The sequence below is a fragment of the Diceros bicornis genome, chromosome 6 (genome assembly GCF_020826845.1).
Source record: "Diceros bicornis minor isolate mBicDic1 chromosome 6, mDicBic1.mat.cur, whole genome shotgun sequence".
Taxonomy (NCBI): domain Eukaryota; kingdom Metazoa; phylum Chordata; class Mammalia; order Perissodactyla; family Rhinocerotidae; genus Diceros; species Diceros bicornis.
The window spans coordinates 94,425,225-94,440,269 of NC_080745.1; the positions used below are offsets into that span (position 1 = coordinate 94,425,225).

The 15,045-nt window shown below is 61.9% G+C and overlaps 1 protein-coding gene across 2 annotated transcripts in view; it reads left to right on the plus strand.

The window, feature by feature from the left end:
- Positions 1-10,854: 10,854 nt before the first annotated feature.
- The window catches only part of PWWP2B (PWWP domain containing 2B), a 29,674-nt gene continuing 25,483 nt past the window's right edge, over positions 10,855-15,045 (plus strand). The window contains exon 1 of one of the 2 annotated variants that reach the window (XM_058544318.1): positions 10,855-11,105. In XM_058544318.1, the coding sequence (XP_058400301.1) occupies positions 10,981-11,105 (125 nt within the window). In that variant the 5' untranslated portion in view covers positions 10,855-10,980. The remainder of the gene's footprint in view (positions 11,106-15,045) is intronic. The other variant, XM_058544317.1, reaches the window with a different exon arrangement.

The following is a 15,045-nucleotide window of genomic DNA, read 5'->3' on the forward strand; positions in this document are numbered from 1 at the left end:
CAGCCTTTGTAAAGAGTCACTTTGCTGTAAGAATGGTTCTTAGGAACAGTGAATGGGTAAAAGTCAGAGTCTGTTAGAGTGTGTTAAGAGAAACAGCTAATAGGAAAGCTCAGTATTAGCATTTAGCACAATGGCTGACACACTTGATGTCATTCCTTCCATCTGTATACTTATGTTTTTGTTTTGCTGGTTTGTTCAAGTTGCTATTCATCCCGTCTTTCTCCTTGTTAATCTAAGTTCTATGTACTTTCCATTCTTTTAGCAGTTAATTTTCTTTACCTTGTCTCATAATCAGACACTAATTTCTCTCTCAATTTTTGAAAATCAAATGTCGGTCCTCCTCCACGCCTCCCTAAGCCCAACACTTCCCCTCCCTCCCCTCTCCACTGCCTCAGAGAGGCCTCCACGATGTCTTCACCCCCCTCATCTCGCTTATCCATCAGGATGTGACAAGCCACTTAGTGGCTTAAACAGCAGCCATTGTGTGATCTCGTGACTCTTGGGCTGGTTCCCCTCTCCTGCGACCTGAGGCGGGCTCCCTTCCATGCCCTGCGCCTTGGCAGGGTCTCCCGGAAGGCGCCTCTTCTCCACGTGGTCCCTCCGAGGTCTCTCTGGCGGGGTGCCTGGCCTCTTCTGTGGCAGCTCAGAGCTCCGCAAGTGCAGAGTGGAAGCTTCCAGACCTGTCTGAGGCTGAGGCCCTAGACTTGTGCAGCGGCACTTCCTCCATACTCCCTTGGTGGACACAGTCACAGGGCTGCCCCAGCTCACTGTGGACGGGGGACCACACCCACCACCCACGGTGCCCTGCCCGTGTGCAGAGGGCCTGTGCTGTCCCTCCCTGGAGGAGCCGGTGCAGGAGCCTTTATGGAGCACATCGCTGCGGCCACACAGACATCCGGATCCATCCCAGTGCTCACCACTGTTTCTGCTTCATCTCCAGGTTTCTGTTCCGATTCACCTGTGAGGGTTCCTTCTCACCTCACACATGCACGTCTGTATGTGGGGAACGTCCCCTCCCAACCCACCCTCCATCCTAGGCAGGCGGATGCGCCTGGGGCTGGATCTGGGGTGGGCATTGCTGTTCTGACTTCCAGCCCCCTCCTGGTCCCCGTCTCGGAGAGGCAAAGCCCGGCCATGGGATTCTGTGGGTTCCGCTTCCTTCGGCGGCCACGCCCTTCTGTGGGCCTTGCTGTCCGTGCTCAGGGCTCTCCCCGGCCCTGCCCGCCAGTTAGGGAGCCCTCCCATTCCTGGCCGGCGTCTCCCCAGATCAGGAGCTGTCTGCTTTCTCTCCTTGAAGGATTGTTCTCCTCCCCCTGTTCCTGCTTGTCGCTCTGGAGCCCTATTACACACGTGTCACTTCTCCTGGTGCTGTCCCCAAGCTCTTATTTTTTCATTTCCTTCTTTCTGCGCAGTATTTTGAGACACTTTTCCCACTTCATCGTCGACACTTCTGATTTGCGTCTCGACATGACTCTCCTCCGTCAGTTCGTTTACTGAAATTCCATTGGGAGACCCTTCACTTCTTAGCTCTGGGAGTCTGGTGCGTGTGCCCTGCGCTTGGGCCTCGTGAAGGCCTTCACTGGCCTTGTGTCTGTGTCCCCCTCCTTCTGCGGCCGTCACTGGCACGGGCTGTCTCGGAGTTAACCGGTCTTCTTTCGGGACCTTGGCCCTTGAGATAGGACAGCTGCCTTGGCTTATTGGGTCAGATCTGGCTATGTGCGATGGATGGTGAACCGGTCCCTCACCCCATATGGGGCCAGTGCTCTGGGCGCCCTTCTCTGGCCCTCCTGAGGCTCCTGCAGGAAGGGCCGCCCCCCATTTCCTGACCTCAGTGAGGTGGGAACTCAAGCTGCCTTTTCAGCCCCTTCCTGGCCTCTTGGTGGAGGGAGGTAGAGTTACCCAGGCCCACCGTGGGGGCCCATGGCCCACCCAACCCCAGATCCTGGCCTGGTACCCCCAGTGCTGTTGTCCCAGGGGCCCCAAGGGCCACCTGGTTTCTCACTGGGGAGGAGGAGGTCCCGTAGAACCCGGAGCCCACTGCCCCCGTCTGATTCAGGGGAGGCAGGTAGACTGGCACGGAGAGGAGGGAGCCCAGGACAGTGAGCATCTTCCCAGGACCCGCCCCTGCCCGTTCTTCCCCCTTCTTTAGGTTGGCCAGTGCTTTATCTGTTTGTTTATGGCTTCTCCTAAGAACGGGCTGTTGGAATAATGTACTAATTCTGCGTTACATGTCGCATTCATTCCTGCTTCCCCCTCACTTATTCTGAGCTTGCACAGAGGCGACTAACCTGGACCCTTGCTCAGGTGCTCAGGCTGGTGGGGGAGTCTGGAGGCCCGTCCTAGCTTGGCCCTGCTCCTGATCGTGGTTAATTCCCTGGTAGATTTGGGGTATCTGACTAGGGGTGCCCTCCCTCCCTGTAGATTTGGGGTGTCTGGATGGGTACCCTTCCTCCCTGGTAAGTTGGGGGTATCTGGGTGGGGTGCCTTCCGTCCCTGGTAGATTTGGGGTGTCTGACTGGGGGTGCCCCCTCCCTGGTAGATTTGGGGTGTCTGGGCAGGGGTGCCCTCCCTCTCTGTAGATTTAGGGTATCTGAGCAGGGGTGCCCTCCCTTCCTGGCACCTGACTGTCCCCCCTCCCGCTCCCGTCTCCTGCTTTGTCATCTCTCCTCCTTCCTTAGCTGCTGAGTGAGCACCATCTATGCTTGGCTGCCTGGATCCCTGTGTCCTGGGAGCTCTCTTTTCTGCTCAAAGGCCTTGGGAAGGGGGAAAGGAGGAATGGCCAAGGAAAGGCCAGGGACCCCTGGGGGAAAGAGACTGTGCTACCGAGGGGGAAGACTGGCCTGGGGGCCACAGGGGCTGCGGTTGGCGCAGTTGCAGAGCCTGTGCCATCACAGCAGGCGTCCTGGCCCAGGACCTGCTGGTGGGAGTTGCTGACCCTGGTGGCCCCAGTACTGTGGCCTCGGTGCTGTGACCCGTGGTCCCCTGCAAGTGGCGCCTTGGGCAGGACGCAGCCTTGGTGCACAGCCACCGCAGAGCTGCAGGGCCAGGCTCTCCTTGCCGACTCTCCCAGCCACCCTGCGTGGCCATGGCAGTGGGGCGCACCGCAGGCTGCCATCTCAGGGGTCTGTCCTCCCACCTTGACGGGACGCCTGCATCATGGCCAGAAGCCCTGGCTCATATTTCACGTTCTTGGTTTCCTCAGGGTCCTGGCCTGAAATGAGCGCCAGGAAGAGAAGGTCAGGCCCAGCCAGTGGCCGCAGCCCCTTCTCTTCCCTCACGCCACCTGTGGACGGTCAAGCCCACAGCTGGTGACATTCAGACCCCCCCCAACTGGCCACCATCTATGTTGGGGAGACTCCTTTGCAACCCCCTATGTCTCAGCAGGACCCACAGTGCGGAGGCATGCCTGGGACATGGACCCTGGACCATGAGGGCAGAGGTGGAGTCCCAGGTGACCACAGGTGGTCCTGAGGTGTAGACCCCAAGTGGACATACATCCTAGCCCAGGGATGCCTTGCCTGTTGGGAGGAGCAGGACCAGACGGGGCCCTCTGAGGCGTGGGGTATAGAGTGGGGCCCTCATGCTGGGTCTGAGGGAGGTAGTGGCCGTGTTAGCGGGGGCTGGCAATGCAGCTGAGCTGAGTCTGTCGGGGGCAGGGGTCCTACAGACCACGGGGGTCCTGTCCCCCGCCTCCTCAGGGGTCTGGGCAGAGGCCAGGGTCTGTGCTGTCCTCTCGGGGCGGGAAGCCTGATGCAGCAGGTACAGACGGGCAGGAGCAGGGTGCCATGGGGCTGCGTGTTCCCCAGTGCACAGAGAGTCACGTTATCGGGCTGAGAACAGCTGATGATGGCCTTGGGGCAGCCTGAGGCCCGTGGTAGGCAGAGCTCACTGGGAGAACGTTCCCCCAGCGTAAAACCGTCAGCTTCCATTTCTTCCTGGGTGAGACAGAGCAGGGAGGAAGCAACTCTGGGTGCCCCCAGCCCTGTGCTCCCTGTGGGCCCACGCCCAGCCCTCCTGACATGGGGCCAGCTCCTCTCTGCGCTCGCTCCCACCAGTGACGAGGGGACTGGAGCACAGGCACTGAGGGCCTCGGCCGGCACTTGGGAGATGCCCGAGAGGCCTCCCCCAGCCCCTGTGTTTGTAGATGGGTGTAGATGGGTGACAGGCCACAGGCACCTGTGGGCATGGGGGTGGGCCTGAGGAGAAGGGACGGCAGGCCCCTGCCAGTGTCTTCTCCAGCCACTATGGCGAGGGTTGGTCTGCACCCTGGGAGGCTGTTCCCTGATCTCAGCCCTGAGGGATGACCACAGCCCTCTCCCAGAGCTTCCGCCCGCCCACCTGACCCTCGGCGTTTGGGGTGCCTGCCTTCACGGTGGGCTGGGGAGGCCTGGGGGCTGAGAGCAGGAGGCAGGCCGCAGCCCTCGAAAGCCGGGAGCATGAAAACATTCTATGTGAGCTCCAAGAGGTTTTTCTCCAGTATCCTCAGATGTGGGTAACTTAAAACTAGTGGAATATTATGATGTCTTAGCAAATAGAAGCCCCACCTTCTAGTGTGAGGTTTGACAAGACTGTCAGGTTAAACTAGCCACACACCACACACACTAAAGACTTCTGATGAGGTCAATGAGGGACCACGAGAATGGAAAGCCAGGAAGCGGCAGGGCTTTAAGGCCGAGTTTAACTTATAGGAGTTTCTCGTTGCTCCTTGTGGCGTTGTAGCCGTTGGTGAGAAGGATCTGGCTGCAGGATCTGGCAGGGAGGGGCTCTGGGAACGGAGACCCTCAGCTCAGTCCCCTCTCCTCCTGGGGCCGCATGCTGTGCTCAGGCCGCGTGAAGCGTCAGAGAAGACCTGCGCCTCCAGAACTTCCAGTTTACGTGTTTCAAGACCTCTGGGTGCCTGCTGCTTCCAGGGGCAGAGCCACCCTGGAGCAGTGGCTCCGTCTCCACAAGGGGTCCTGCTTCTGTTACCTCCATGGGCATGGTCCCACCTGGCCAGACGCCAGGACAGAGGGTCTCAGCCCTCCACCCCCACCCCCTATGTGGGCCAGCAGCTCCTTGGGGAGACTCGCATGCAATTATGTGCTTCACGGTCTGCAGGTCTGAGTGTCTCGGGCCAGTGTTTACGTGAGGAACAGGCAGGCTCTAGGACCCTTGTTCTACTGCGGGCCACTGCTCTCTGCCTCTTCTGCAGAGCTCCTCCAGGAACACCATGGCTCTCTCCATCTTTGACTTTAAGGAGAGAGATCAGTTTCTGGCCAAGCAGTTTGAATCAACATGGGGGCAGATTTCTCTCCTCTCCAACACCGGGACATCAAGGGTTAATCGCAAACCAGTAAAGTGAGGAACTGGAGGAGTGTTACCAGTACAGCATGCATGCAGTCAGTCAGGGCTTGCTCTGCCACCCCCTATTTCTCAGTGACCCAACACCAGTTTGGGATGCTTTGCATTTGTTTTCCTTGTCATGGAGAACAGGCTTCTCTTAAGGAAGAAACAGGAGCTGGTTCAGAAAAGGAAGGGCCACAGATCAACTGTTTTTAAAGTAAAGCAATTATTTGGTGAAGAGAGTCCCACCCTAAAAACTTTGTTACTCAGATGTCTGCCACCGCAGAGCCTTTTGGATCTGAGTCTGGAGGAGATTCACGGCCACTGCTAAGAGCCACCCTGCTCATACCGGCTGCCTTGGCTGCTCTGCCAAGGATGCAGGAGGGCACACGTTATGGGGTGGGTGAGATAATGGGGCAGCTCTCTAGGAGGTACCAGCCCCCCGACCAAGACACTTCAGCATCTGCACTGGCCTAGGCTAAATACCAGTGGGGGCAGATGCTGCACAGGGGATGTGGGCACAGGTGTGTTGCTCCAGTCCAGCCATGACCTTGGTACAGGGCCTGAGGTTCCCACTGCTGGCCTGGCTGTAGGGGAGAGCTGTGTGGTGATGATGATGGTGATGGTGATGATGATGACGGTGGTAGTGATGGTGGTGATAATCGTGATGATAGTCATGGTGATAATGAATGGTGGGGGTGAGGGTGATGGTGGTGATGGTGATGTTGGTGATGGTGCTGGTGATGGTGGTGGTGATCACCATGACGATGGTGACGATGGTCATGGTGATGGTGGGGGTGATGGTGATGACGGTGGTGGTGATAATCGTGATGGTGACGAGGGTCATGGTGATAATGGTGGTGGTGATGGTGATGATGGTGCTGGTGATGGTGGTGGTGATCATCGTGATGATGGTGACGATGGTCATGGTGATGGTGATGACGGTGGTGATCATTGTGATGATGGTGATGATGGTCATGGTGATGATGGTGGTGATAATGGTGGGGTGATGGTGATAATGGTGCTGGTGATGGTGGTGGTGATAATTATGATGGTGATGATGGTCATGGTGATGATGATGGTAGTGATAATGGTGGGGTTCTGGTGATAGTGGTGATGATCATCAGGATGATGGTGACGATGGTCATGGTGATAATGATGGTGGTGATGGGGGGGTGATGATGATGATGGCAGCCAAGTTACACAGTCCTTACTGGGGGCTGGCACTATGCTAAGTACCTCGTGTGTATTAACTCATTTTATCTCCACCACAAGCCTGTGTGGTAGCCACTATCATTATTCCCACTTTACAGGTGAGGACACTGAGGCACAGGGGAGCTAGGCAGTCTCCCCAAGGTCACTCAGCAGGACTCCAGCAGTCTGGCCTGAGTCTGTGCTCTGAGCCAGCTCTCTGTGCCACTTCCAGTGGAGTCCTGGCAGATTCTCTTCCCAGCCAGGCCTATGAGATGTTTCTTCATGGGATGTGGCCCCCATGCTCCTGATCCCAGGGCAGGGAGAAGGCTGGTGGTCAGACAGAACAAAACCAGTCTTGCAGACCCAGGGCTTCCAGGTTGGAACAGAATAGAACGCAGATGTTTCTGACAGAATCTGTGACCTGCAGGGGAAGGTCCAGGTCCGCTGGGCTCAGTGTTTGCCATGGAAGACTCCCCGCAGCCCTGCCTCAGAGGACGCCACAAAGGCTGCGCACCAGCACTGGCCTCAGAGAAGCTTGGAACTCCCTGCCAGACGCCTCGGAGGGAGGCCTGGTCGTCTCATGCACCCCAATCCACCCCTGGACCTGGGATGGGTGCTGGCACATGCTAAATGGGTGCTCAAGGAAATCAGCTGTCCCCACCCAGGCCTGCATTCTCAAGGGCCTCATCTTGTCCTCTCCCTTCCAATAACGGCCCCAGACAGAAGGCCTGCTGTGAGGTGGCCTGGGCCCAAGCATCAGGGCCCGTCCTGGCTCTCGTGCCATTGGGCTCTGGGCACTGGCTCCAGATAAACCTGTGGTCTCTGACCCGTGGGGCCCCCCTTGACCAGGCAGCTTTGGTTCCATCTCAGAAGCACCTGGCTGTGCTGCAAAAGACCCGCCCGCCAGGCTAGCCCAGGTGAGCCCAATAAGAGGAAATGGGGCAGGCCCGGGTGTGTGTGTGGGGGGCGGGGGTGGTGCAAGGGACACCAGCTGCCTGGCCAGGCAAACCTGGAACAGGCCATGTGACCATGGCAGCTTTCGTCATGGGGAGGCCCCTGTGAGTCTCCCATCTTGTGGGAGAGACAGAATGAGAGATGACGAAGGCGTCATTATGTACAGGGCAGGGCTCAGCAGGCTCTCCTGTGGGTTAAGGGGCCAGGAGGAGGGACACTGGAGGGGGCCTCGGAGGGGTTACTCTGAAATACTGGAGGGGGGGGGGCTGGTGGTGTGAGTGGGGGCAGCAAGGAGCCAGGGAGTGTGGGGGCCGGGCTGCTGTGGGGCGAATCCTGAAGCACCTCCAAGGACCGGCACAGAGACCAGGACCCCGAGGGGAGGTGGACACAGATCAGCCCCTGCCTGGAGCACCCCTGCAGCCCTCCTGCCAGCTCATAGTCACCCAACTCAGCCCAGTGAGGGTGCTGGACAGTCTCCTGTCCCCCTGCACACCGCCACCCTGCCCATCTGACCAGGCCAGCCAGCCCTAATCATTCTGGTGGTGCCCCAGGCAGCCCCTGCCAAGGGCCAGGTGCTGGGTAGGCTGTGTGATGGCTGTGGTGCCTGCAGCCAGGAAGCGAAGGCTGTAGAGGCGCAGTCCAGAGAGCTGGGGAGGAGGATCCTAGCCCTGTCTTCCCTCCGTGCAGGTCACTCTGGAGCTCCCCCCAGCCCATCAGGCAGCCTGTGGCAGCTTTCAGTGGGCAGCGGCCCGCGGCACCAGCTGATTGGGGCTGTTCTGTCCAGGACCAGCCAGCCCTCACTCACGGGTGTGCACAGGTTTGGCCCTTGAGGGGGACGCTCAGAGGAGGGAACACTGGGTCAGGAAGGAGGCAGCACAGGGGGTCAGCACCCAGGACCCCTGGGCTGACTAGGCCCCTCCAAAGGTCATCCACATTTTAATCAAGGACTATGGAAACTCCCAGGGCCTTCTAGGAACAAGAATGGTGGTGGGGAAGCCGGCAGGGGGGGCTGGGCTGGGCGTGGGGCAGGTCTGCTGGGTGAGGCCCTAAACAGCCACCCTTTAAATTGCAAGTCAATCTCCCAGTCTGCTGACTTTTTTAATATTCTACCTTGTAGAGAAGGGTTTTTAAAAATGGCTTCCAAGTGCACTTGAAAAGCACATAGCACAGGGGGGCCGAGGCTAAAGCAAAGGGGCACCCCTTCTCGCCCTCTCCCACTTAGCTCTGTGGCCCTCACCTGCCCGGGGCTGCAGGCCCTGCCTGCCCTCTGTGCCCCCCACACTCATCCACTGTCCCGTGGGGCTCCCCCTCCCCCAGCCTCGGCCCCTCCCAAAGCCCAGCCAGTCCTCAGGTGCACCTGTCCTTCCACCCCAATGGCTCCCGGGAGCCCCCCTTCCTATCACAACCCTGGGGCATTTCAGAGGGTCCCCCTCTGTGCATCCCCTGCCCCCACCACGTCACCCCTGCCAACCAGCAGACGTGTGCTGCCCCAGCTGCCGCGTGGGGCCCCTTCTCCCTCTGGGTGGACGCCTGCCCGCTCAAGCACCCCCCTCCTGGGCACTCTTTCTGGACACCCCATCCACACACAGCCCCCAGTGCACGCACGGACCCGCTTCCAGCTATGGTGGAGCCCAGGAGCTGACTCAAACCCTGGCTCCCTGGTCCGTGGTGCTGTCTGTCACCAGGGTCCAGGAAGGGTGGTGCCCAGCAGGCACCTGGGGGCACGCTGGCACCTGTGCTGAGCTGGTGGGCAGCCTCTGGCCAGTCCCCTCCTCCCTGTGCCACCTGGGAAGAGGCCAGCAGGGATCTCTGTTGCCTAGCCTTTCTGCTCCAAAGTCAGCCCCACCCAGCTCTGGAGAGAGGAGGCTGCAAAGGCCTGTGGGTGCAGACAGCAGTCATGGGGAGGGGCCGGCTGACCCTGGAGAGGTGGCGGTGTTAAGGTGCTTGAGGCCTCCCGGTGGGGTCCCTTACTCCGTAGGGGAGGGCTGCTCGCTGCTGGCACCCTGCCATGCAGAGGACAGGTCTTCACTCTGCTCCCAGGCCTCTCCCAGGTCTGCCTGGGGCCGGACCTCTTGCGCCCCGGGCCTCGATACCCAGCCCTGTACAATTAGGGGCAGAGAGGCGCTGTGAGATCCCGCGGGCCCTCTGGCTCCGCCCGGGCTCCTCTCGGCCGGCTCCCCGCGCGGCGAGGCCGCCGGAGGGCGAGGATGAGCGGCGCCGCGGTGGCCCCACTGTACCCGGCGGCGCCAGGGGTGGCAGCCACGGCGCAGGTCCGGGCCGGGCGGGGCCGCGGGCCAGGCTCGGAGGGGGCGGCGCCCAACGGGCGGGCGGCGTCCGGGTCGTCAAGACAACCGGGCTGCCGGCCAGTCTCGGGTGCCCAGTCAGGCGCAGCAAGCCTGGCTTAGGGGTCGGGGCAGGCCGGGCTCCGGGCAAGGTCACCGCAACAAGCTGGGCCCTGGGGGCGACCGGTTACGGGTCCTGAGCCGGGCGCTGGACGTGCAAGTGCTCGGGAAAGTCGAAAGCTTTTATTGGACTGAAGGCGCGCGGGAGCAGGGCCCGGGTAGGGGTCCCGCGTCCGCTCGGCGCCTCCGCCTCCCACTCCCTCCAGCGGGCCCGGCTGCGGGCTGGGGAACCCAGCTCTCGCTCGGGGAAGGCGGTCTTTTCCATTGTGAACTGGCCGCGTGGCGCCCGGGCCCCTCCGGCCGCGGCGGGGTCGCACGGAGCCCGCTGTTTCCCTGGCGACTCAGGGACACGCAACCGAGACTCGCAGACGGGATCGCCTTCCCTAACCCTGGTGCGTGCCACCCTGGCCAGGCGCACAGGGCAGTCCTGAGCCAGGAGCGCCCTCTCCTCACTCAGGAGGCGCCGAGCGCACGGGGGTCGCCAACTGCCCCCTGCGCGACGAGGGCGAGACTGGGCCGCTGTGGCGCGCCCGCCGGTGTCCCCTCGGCGCCCCGCGTCTCCTCGGCCCGGCCCGACCGGCTTCCTGCTCGCGGCGCCGGGACTTCCTCCCCGCAGTGCCCGGGTGGCCATCCGGGCGCCAGACCCGGAGGCAGGGACCCGGGGGTCCGGGGAGGGAAGGGCCCGGAGCAGGGCCGCGGAGAGGAGAGCAGAGGAGACCCCGGGGTTGGGAGAGGGAGGCGCTCCGGGAAGGGCCCCAGCAGGGCGGGGGAGAGGCCCTGGAGCAGGCCCGAGGGAGTGTCCCCGCCGCCCCCGCTCTAGGTCTCAGGTCCTTTCCGCCGGCGCTTGCGGCCAGCGGCCCGGAGGTCGCGCGCCACCCCGGCCCCATCCCCGGGGCTCCGCAATGCGTCTTCACGCCGAGTTCTGGAGGCGGCGCGGGCTCCGGGCAGCGGCGGCGGCGGGCGGGGGTGGCCCTGCGCTCCTCCCGCGCCCCCGGCCCGCCCGCGGTGCCGCCCGCGCGGAGCTTTGTGACGTCAGGCGGCCGGCGGCGGCGTCACGCGCGGGGCTGACCCGGCGGGGCGGGGCGGGCGCGGGCCGGGACGCGGGAGCATGGAGCCGCGGGCTGGCTGCCGGCTGCCCGTGCGGGTGGAGCAGGTCGTCAACGGCGCGCTGCTGGTCACCGTGAGCTGCGGCGAGCGCAGCTTCGCCGGGATCCTGCTGGACTGCACGAAAAAGTGAGCGGGGGGCGCAGGCCCGGGCCACCCCCCCGGAACCCCCCGGGACAACCCCCACGCCTGCCGGCCCAGGGCCACGACCGGTTCCAGGGCGGGGCGGCGCGGCGCCCGCTTTCGGTTTCCCTGGCCCGGGATTCAGGGCGCGCGAGCGCGGCTGCCCCTCGGGGGGCGAAAGTGGCTCTCAAAGTCGCTGCGACTTTTCGGGACGGGGAAGGGGCGCCGGGCGTGGAGCAGCGCTGGGCTCCAAGTGGGAGCCTGGGCGCGGGGCACGGACCCGAGTCCCCGCGCCCGGCCGCCGGCTCCCCAACTCCGCACGTCTGCCATAATTAACGCACTTTTCTTTGTTCAGACGCGAATTCTTTGAATTCGGCTGTTTTCAGAATTGTCATCGTTGGGGGTGGGGAGAGTGGGTTCAGATCCGCGCCGGACTTGCCCTGTCAGTTACTCAGAATTGGGGGTGCGCTGAGTAATGTCATGGGTTCCCCTAGGCTCCTAGGAGCGACTAGGGGCTGAGGTTTGGATTGGTGGCAAGCAGTGGTGTCCGGCGGTGGGATTTAAAAACACTGTTTGGGGTGGGGGAGCCCTCGGCGGTGCAGGACTGAAGAGATCCAAGATGTGGAGCAGCCGGTGCGCTCTGCGGGAGCTCTGGCCTCTCCAGCGGAGGGTCCCGGGCAGGCCTGGGGGCAAACCCGTCCTGAGACACACCTGTGCGTGCTGCAGGGACTCCTGCAGCACGGAAGTCTCCTGGATACGGTGTCACATGGCGGTGAGCTGTTGCCACAGATAAATGATTAGGCATTAATCAGACACTCATGTCTTGGTGCTCCTGCTGGGCCTTATTTTGAAACTGGGAGCAGTAGAGGGCTCCCCTTGCAGAGGCCCAACTTTTTCCCTTGGTGGAGCCCAGATTTTGTTCCAGTGGTGTGGATTCAGCTAGAGGGCCATCACCTTTAGACAGCCACCCGGCTGGCATTATCTCTTCATTAGATGTGCCAGAAGCCATTTATACACAAGTCATGTGATGTAACATATGGCCTCCCGGGTGACTGTCGCCCTCCTCCGTGTTGGCTACCGCAGAGAGTGCTTGGCAGGACCCAGTGACACTCGGGGGCTGCAGCATAGCCCCCTGAAAGCTGCCAGGCTGTGCTCTGGGGTGGCCGAGGTCCCTTGCAACTGATGGCCACCACTTCCTCCCTCGGGCAGAACTGCCGGCCTGGCCCTGTGCCTGCCCCCCGGGTCTGTGCAGGGCTGCACCCCTCTTTGCCTGTGAGCCCTGCCTGACTTTTCCTCCTTGGAGAGGGGCACTTGCAACAGAAGACTCCCCCATTTTCTGAGGCTCCCTGACTCAGGACAAGGGAGGCTGTGGGGCCCCCTGGCTTGTGGCTGGGGATGTCTGCAGAGGCAGCAGGTTCCCCTCCCTTTCTCTCTGCCTCCAACCGGGCCCTCCTCCCTGAGGCCTGTGGCAAACCTGGTTGGGAGATCTACACTCCCCCACCCCTTTCCTCACCCCCTCGTGGAAGGAAGCAGGCCTGGCTGGGATCCCCAGCATGGGACCTGGCGGCTGTAGGGTGCGTGGGAGTCAACCCTGCCATGGCCGTGTTCAGCTGTAAGCAGAGCCACCCAAGGAACAAGGAGCTGGGCCTCGGTGGGCGCACCTCTGCTCAGCAGCGGCTCTTTCTGACCTGAGCTGGCCTCCATGTTCTTGTGGAGGAAGTGAAGATAAAGCTGGCCTCCCCTGCCCCTTCAACCCTCCAGGGCTTGGTCCTGAAATTGCCCCTGCTCTGTCCACCCTTGTCTCTCCTTTGCTTGTCGCCCCTGGTTTCACACTGATTCCAGTTCTCCACCCATCATACATGCGCTGCAACATTCGGGCAGGGTCCAGGGGCAGCTTGTATCCCGGCCTGGGTGTTTCAGGCAGTGGGGGTCTGGCCTCGGGCGGCAGGGTCCACAGCGCTGCCTTGCCTCCCCTGGCGCCAGTTTCTCCTCGATGCCCGCGCCTCCTTCCCCGTATGTGACAGTGTCAGGGCTGGTCAAGGGAGGCCTGGGTCTGGGTGTGGGCGCTAACTGGCAGGGAAGAGCAGCTGGGAGCTCGGATTGCACGTGTCCGCCCACCTCCGGGGCCTGCAGGTCCCAGAGCAGCGGGGTCGTGTGGGTGTGTTCAGGGCAGCAGGCTGCAGCTGACGGTGTGCCCATGGTGCAGCCGCAGGGCGCGTGCCAGGAGCTGTCATGTGTCAGCAGCAGACGTGGGCCTGGGCGCCCTGTGCGGTAACTGTGCGTGTCTCCTGCTGGACGAGGCAGTCCCACCAGGAGGGGCCGTGCAAACAGGTTCCCGGGTCGCCCCTGGAGCGGGGCCCAGCAACCAGTGTTGATGGTTGGGTGTTTGGGAGGTGGCGTCCCCTCCCTTGGTGCTCTGGGAGGAGGGCTCTCCTCCCTGTTTCTTCGCAGAGGGGAGAGGAGCTAGCGGAGGCCGGGCCGAGGTCTCAGCAGGTGTGTGGAGCTGGCAGGCCGCATGCCGAGTGCCTCCTCCCCTCCCAGACTTGAACCTGCTGCCAACCTGCTGTGTGATCTGAAGCAAGACTCTCAGCGGCCCCGAGTGCCTGCCTGCTTGTGCGTTCACAGTTCACATATGTGCACATTGAGCACCTACTGTGTGCCAGGGAGTGGGCTAGGTCCCAGTCATACTGCTACCGGTGGTCTCCCAGTGTCTCCACAAGGCGATGATTCCTTCCGATGCAGTAATGAAGCGAAAAGCCCAGGGCTGCCTCGACCCTACAGCTCTGACTCTCCAGGCTGGGGCGTAGGGTGAGCATGGGCATTGTTTTGTGGGTGATTTGGGGGTATACTTCTGATTGAGGACCTCGGGTAGGGTGGCCCTGGCTGAGGGGTGGCCTTAGGACAGCAGAGGCTCAGAGTGGTGAAAAAGGATGGTCTCATGGACAGCAGGTGTGAAGGTGGCTGCCTGCCAGGCCTGGCCAATCCGGGGCCTCTGGCCTTGACCTCTAAGCTGTTGGTTTTCAAACTTCCCCGTTGTGAGTCACCCAAGGTGCCATTACCATGCAAGACTTCTGGGCCCCTCTGCTGGAAAGGTTGGAGTGCAAGCCTTTGTAACCCCAACCTTTGGGGGGTTGGGACTTGGGCTTCTGGAGACTCTGCTGGCCAAGAATCTCAGCCACAGCCTGTCCCTGGGCAGGAGAGCAGCCCTGTTCCATGCCCCACACATCCCCCGTCCAGGATGCAAGCTTGGCCACTGGTGGCTGCTCCTAGGTAAATTCTCTGGATAAATGAGGAGCACCTGGTCCAGGCCCTGCTGAGGACGTTCTCCCTGTCCTCAGAGAGCTGAAGGGACCTGGCCGGCGTGGCTGGTCTTGGGAGCTTCTCCAAGGACGTGGTGAAGGGGTGTGGGCTAGGGTTCGGGCCTGTGCTGCTGGGGGGGTCCTTGGAGGCCTTGAGAGGGCTGCAGTCAGCCAAGTTTTGTTGGAATGATGCTGATGGTTATTAAACCTTCGAGTCCAGGACTCTGGGGGCCAGCTGTGATGGCCTAGCCCTGCTGCTCTCCCCAGAGACCCTGGGTTGATACCCATGGGGGAGTGGTGGGCTCTCGTGTACCCCTGGATGAGGGACCACTCTGGTGTCCAGGGCTTCACTTCCTCTGACACCTCTTGGAGCAGAGGTGGACCCGGAAGGCCTTCGTGCCGCAGCAGGCCTGGCGAGCCCGGTGCCCTGCTTCTGCCCCTCCCTCAGGGCTCTGGCCCTACAGCTGTCCATCTGCTGGGCTATACAGCCCGACCGCAGGGTGGGCCTGGCTGTCTGGACTCAGGCCTGTCCTGGGGCTCAGGCTCCTGCCAACATGGACGCTCACTGCAAGGAGCTTCTGCAGGTGCTTGGCCCCGGGGTTTGGACCCCCAGGGTGTTTCTGTTCCAGGAGCCATGTTTTTTCACC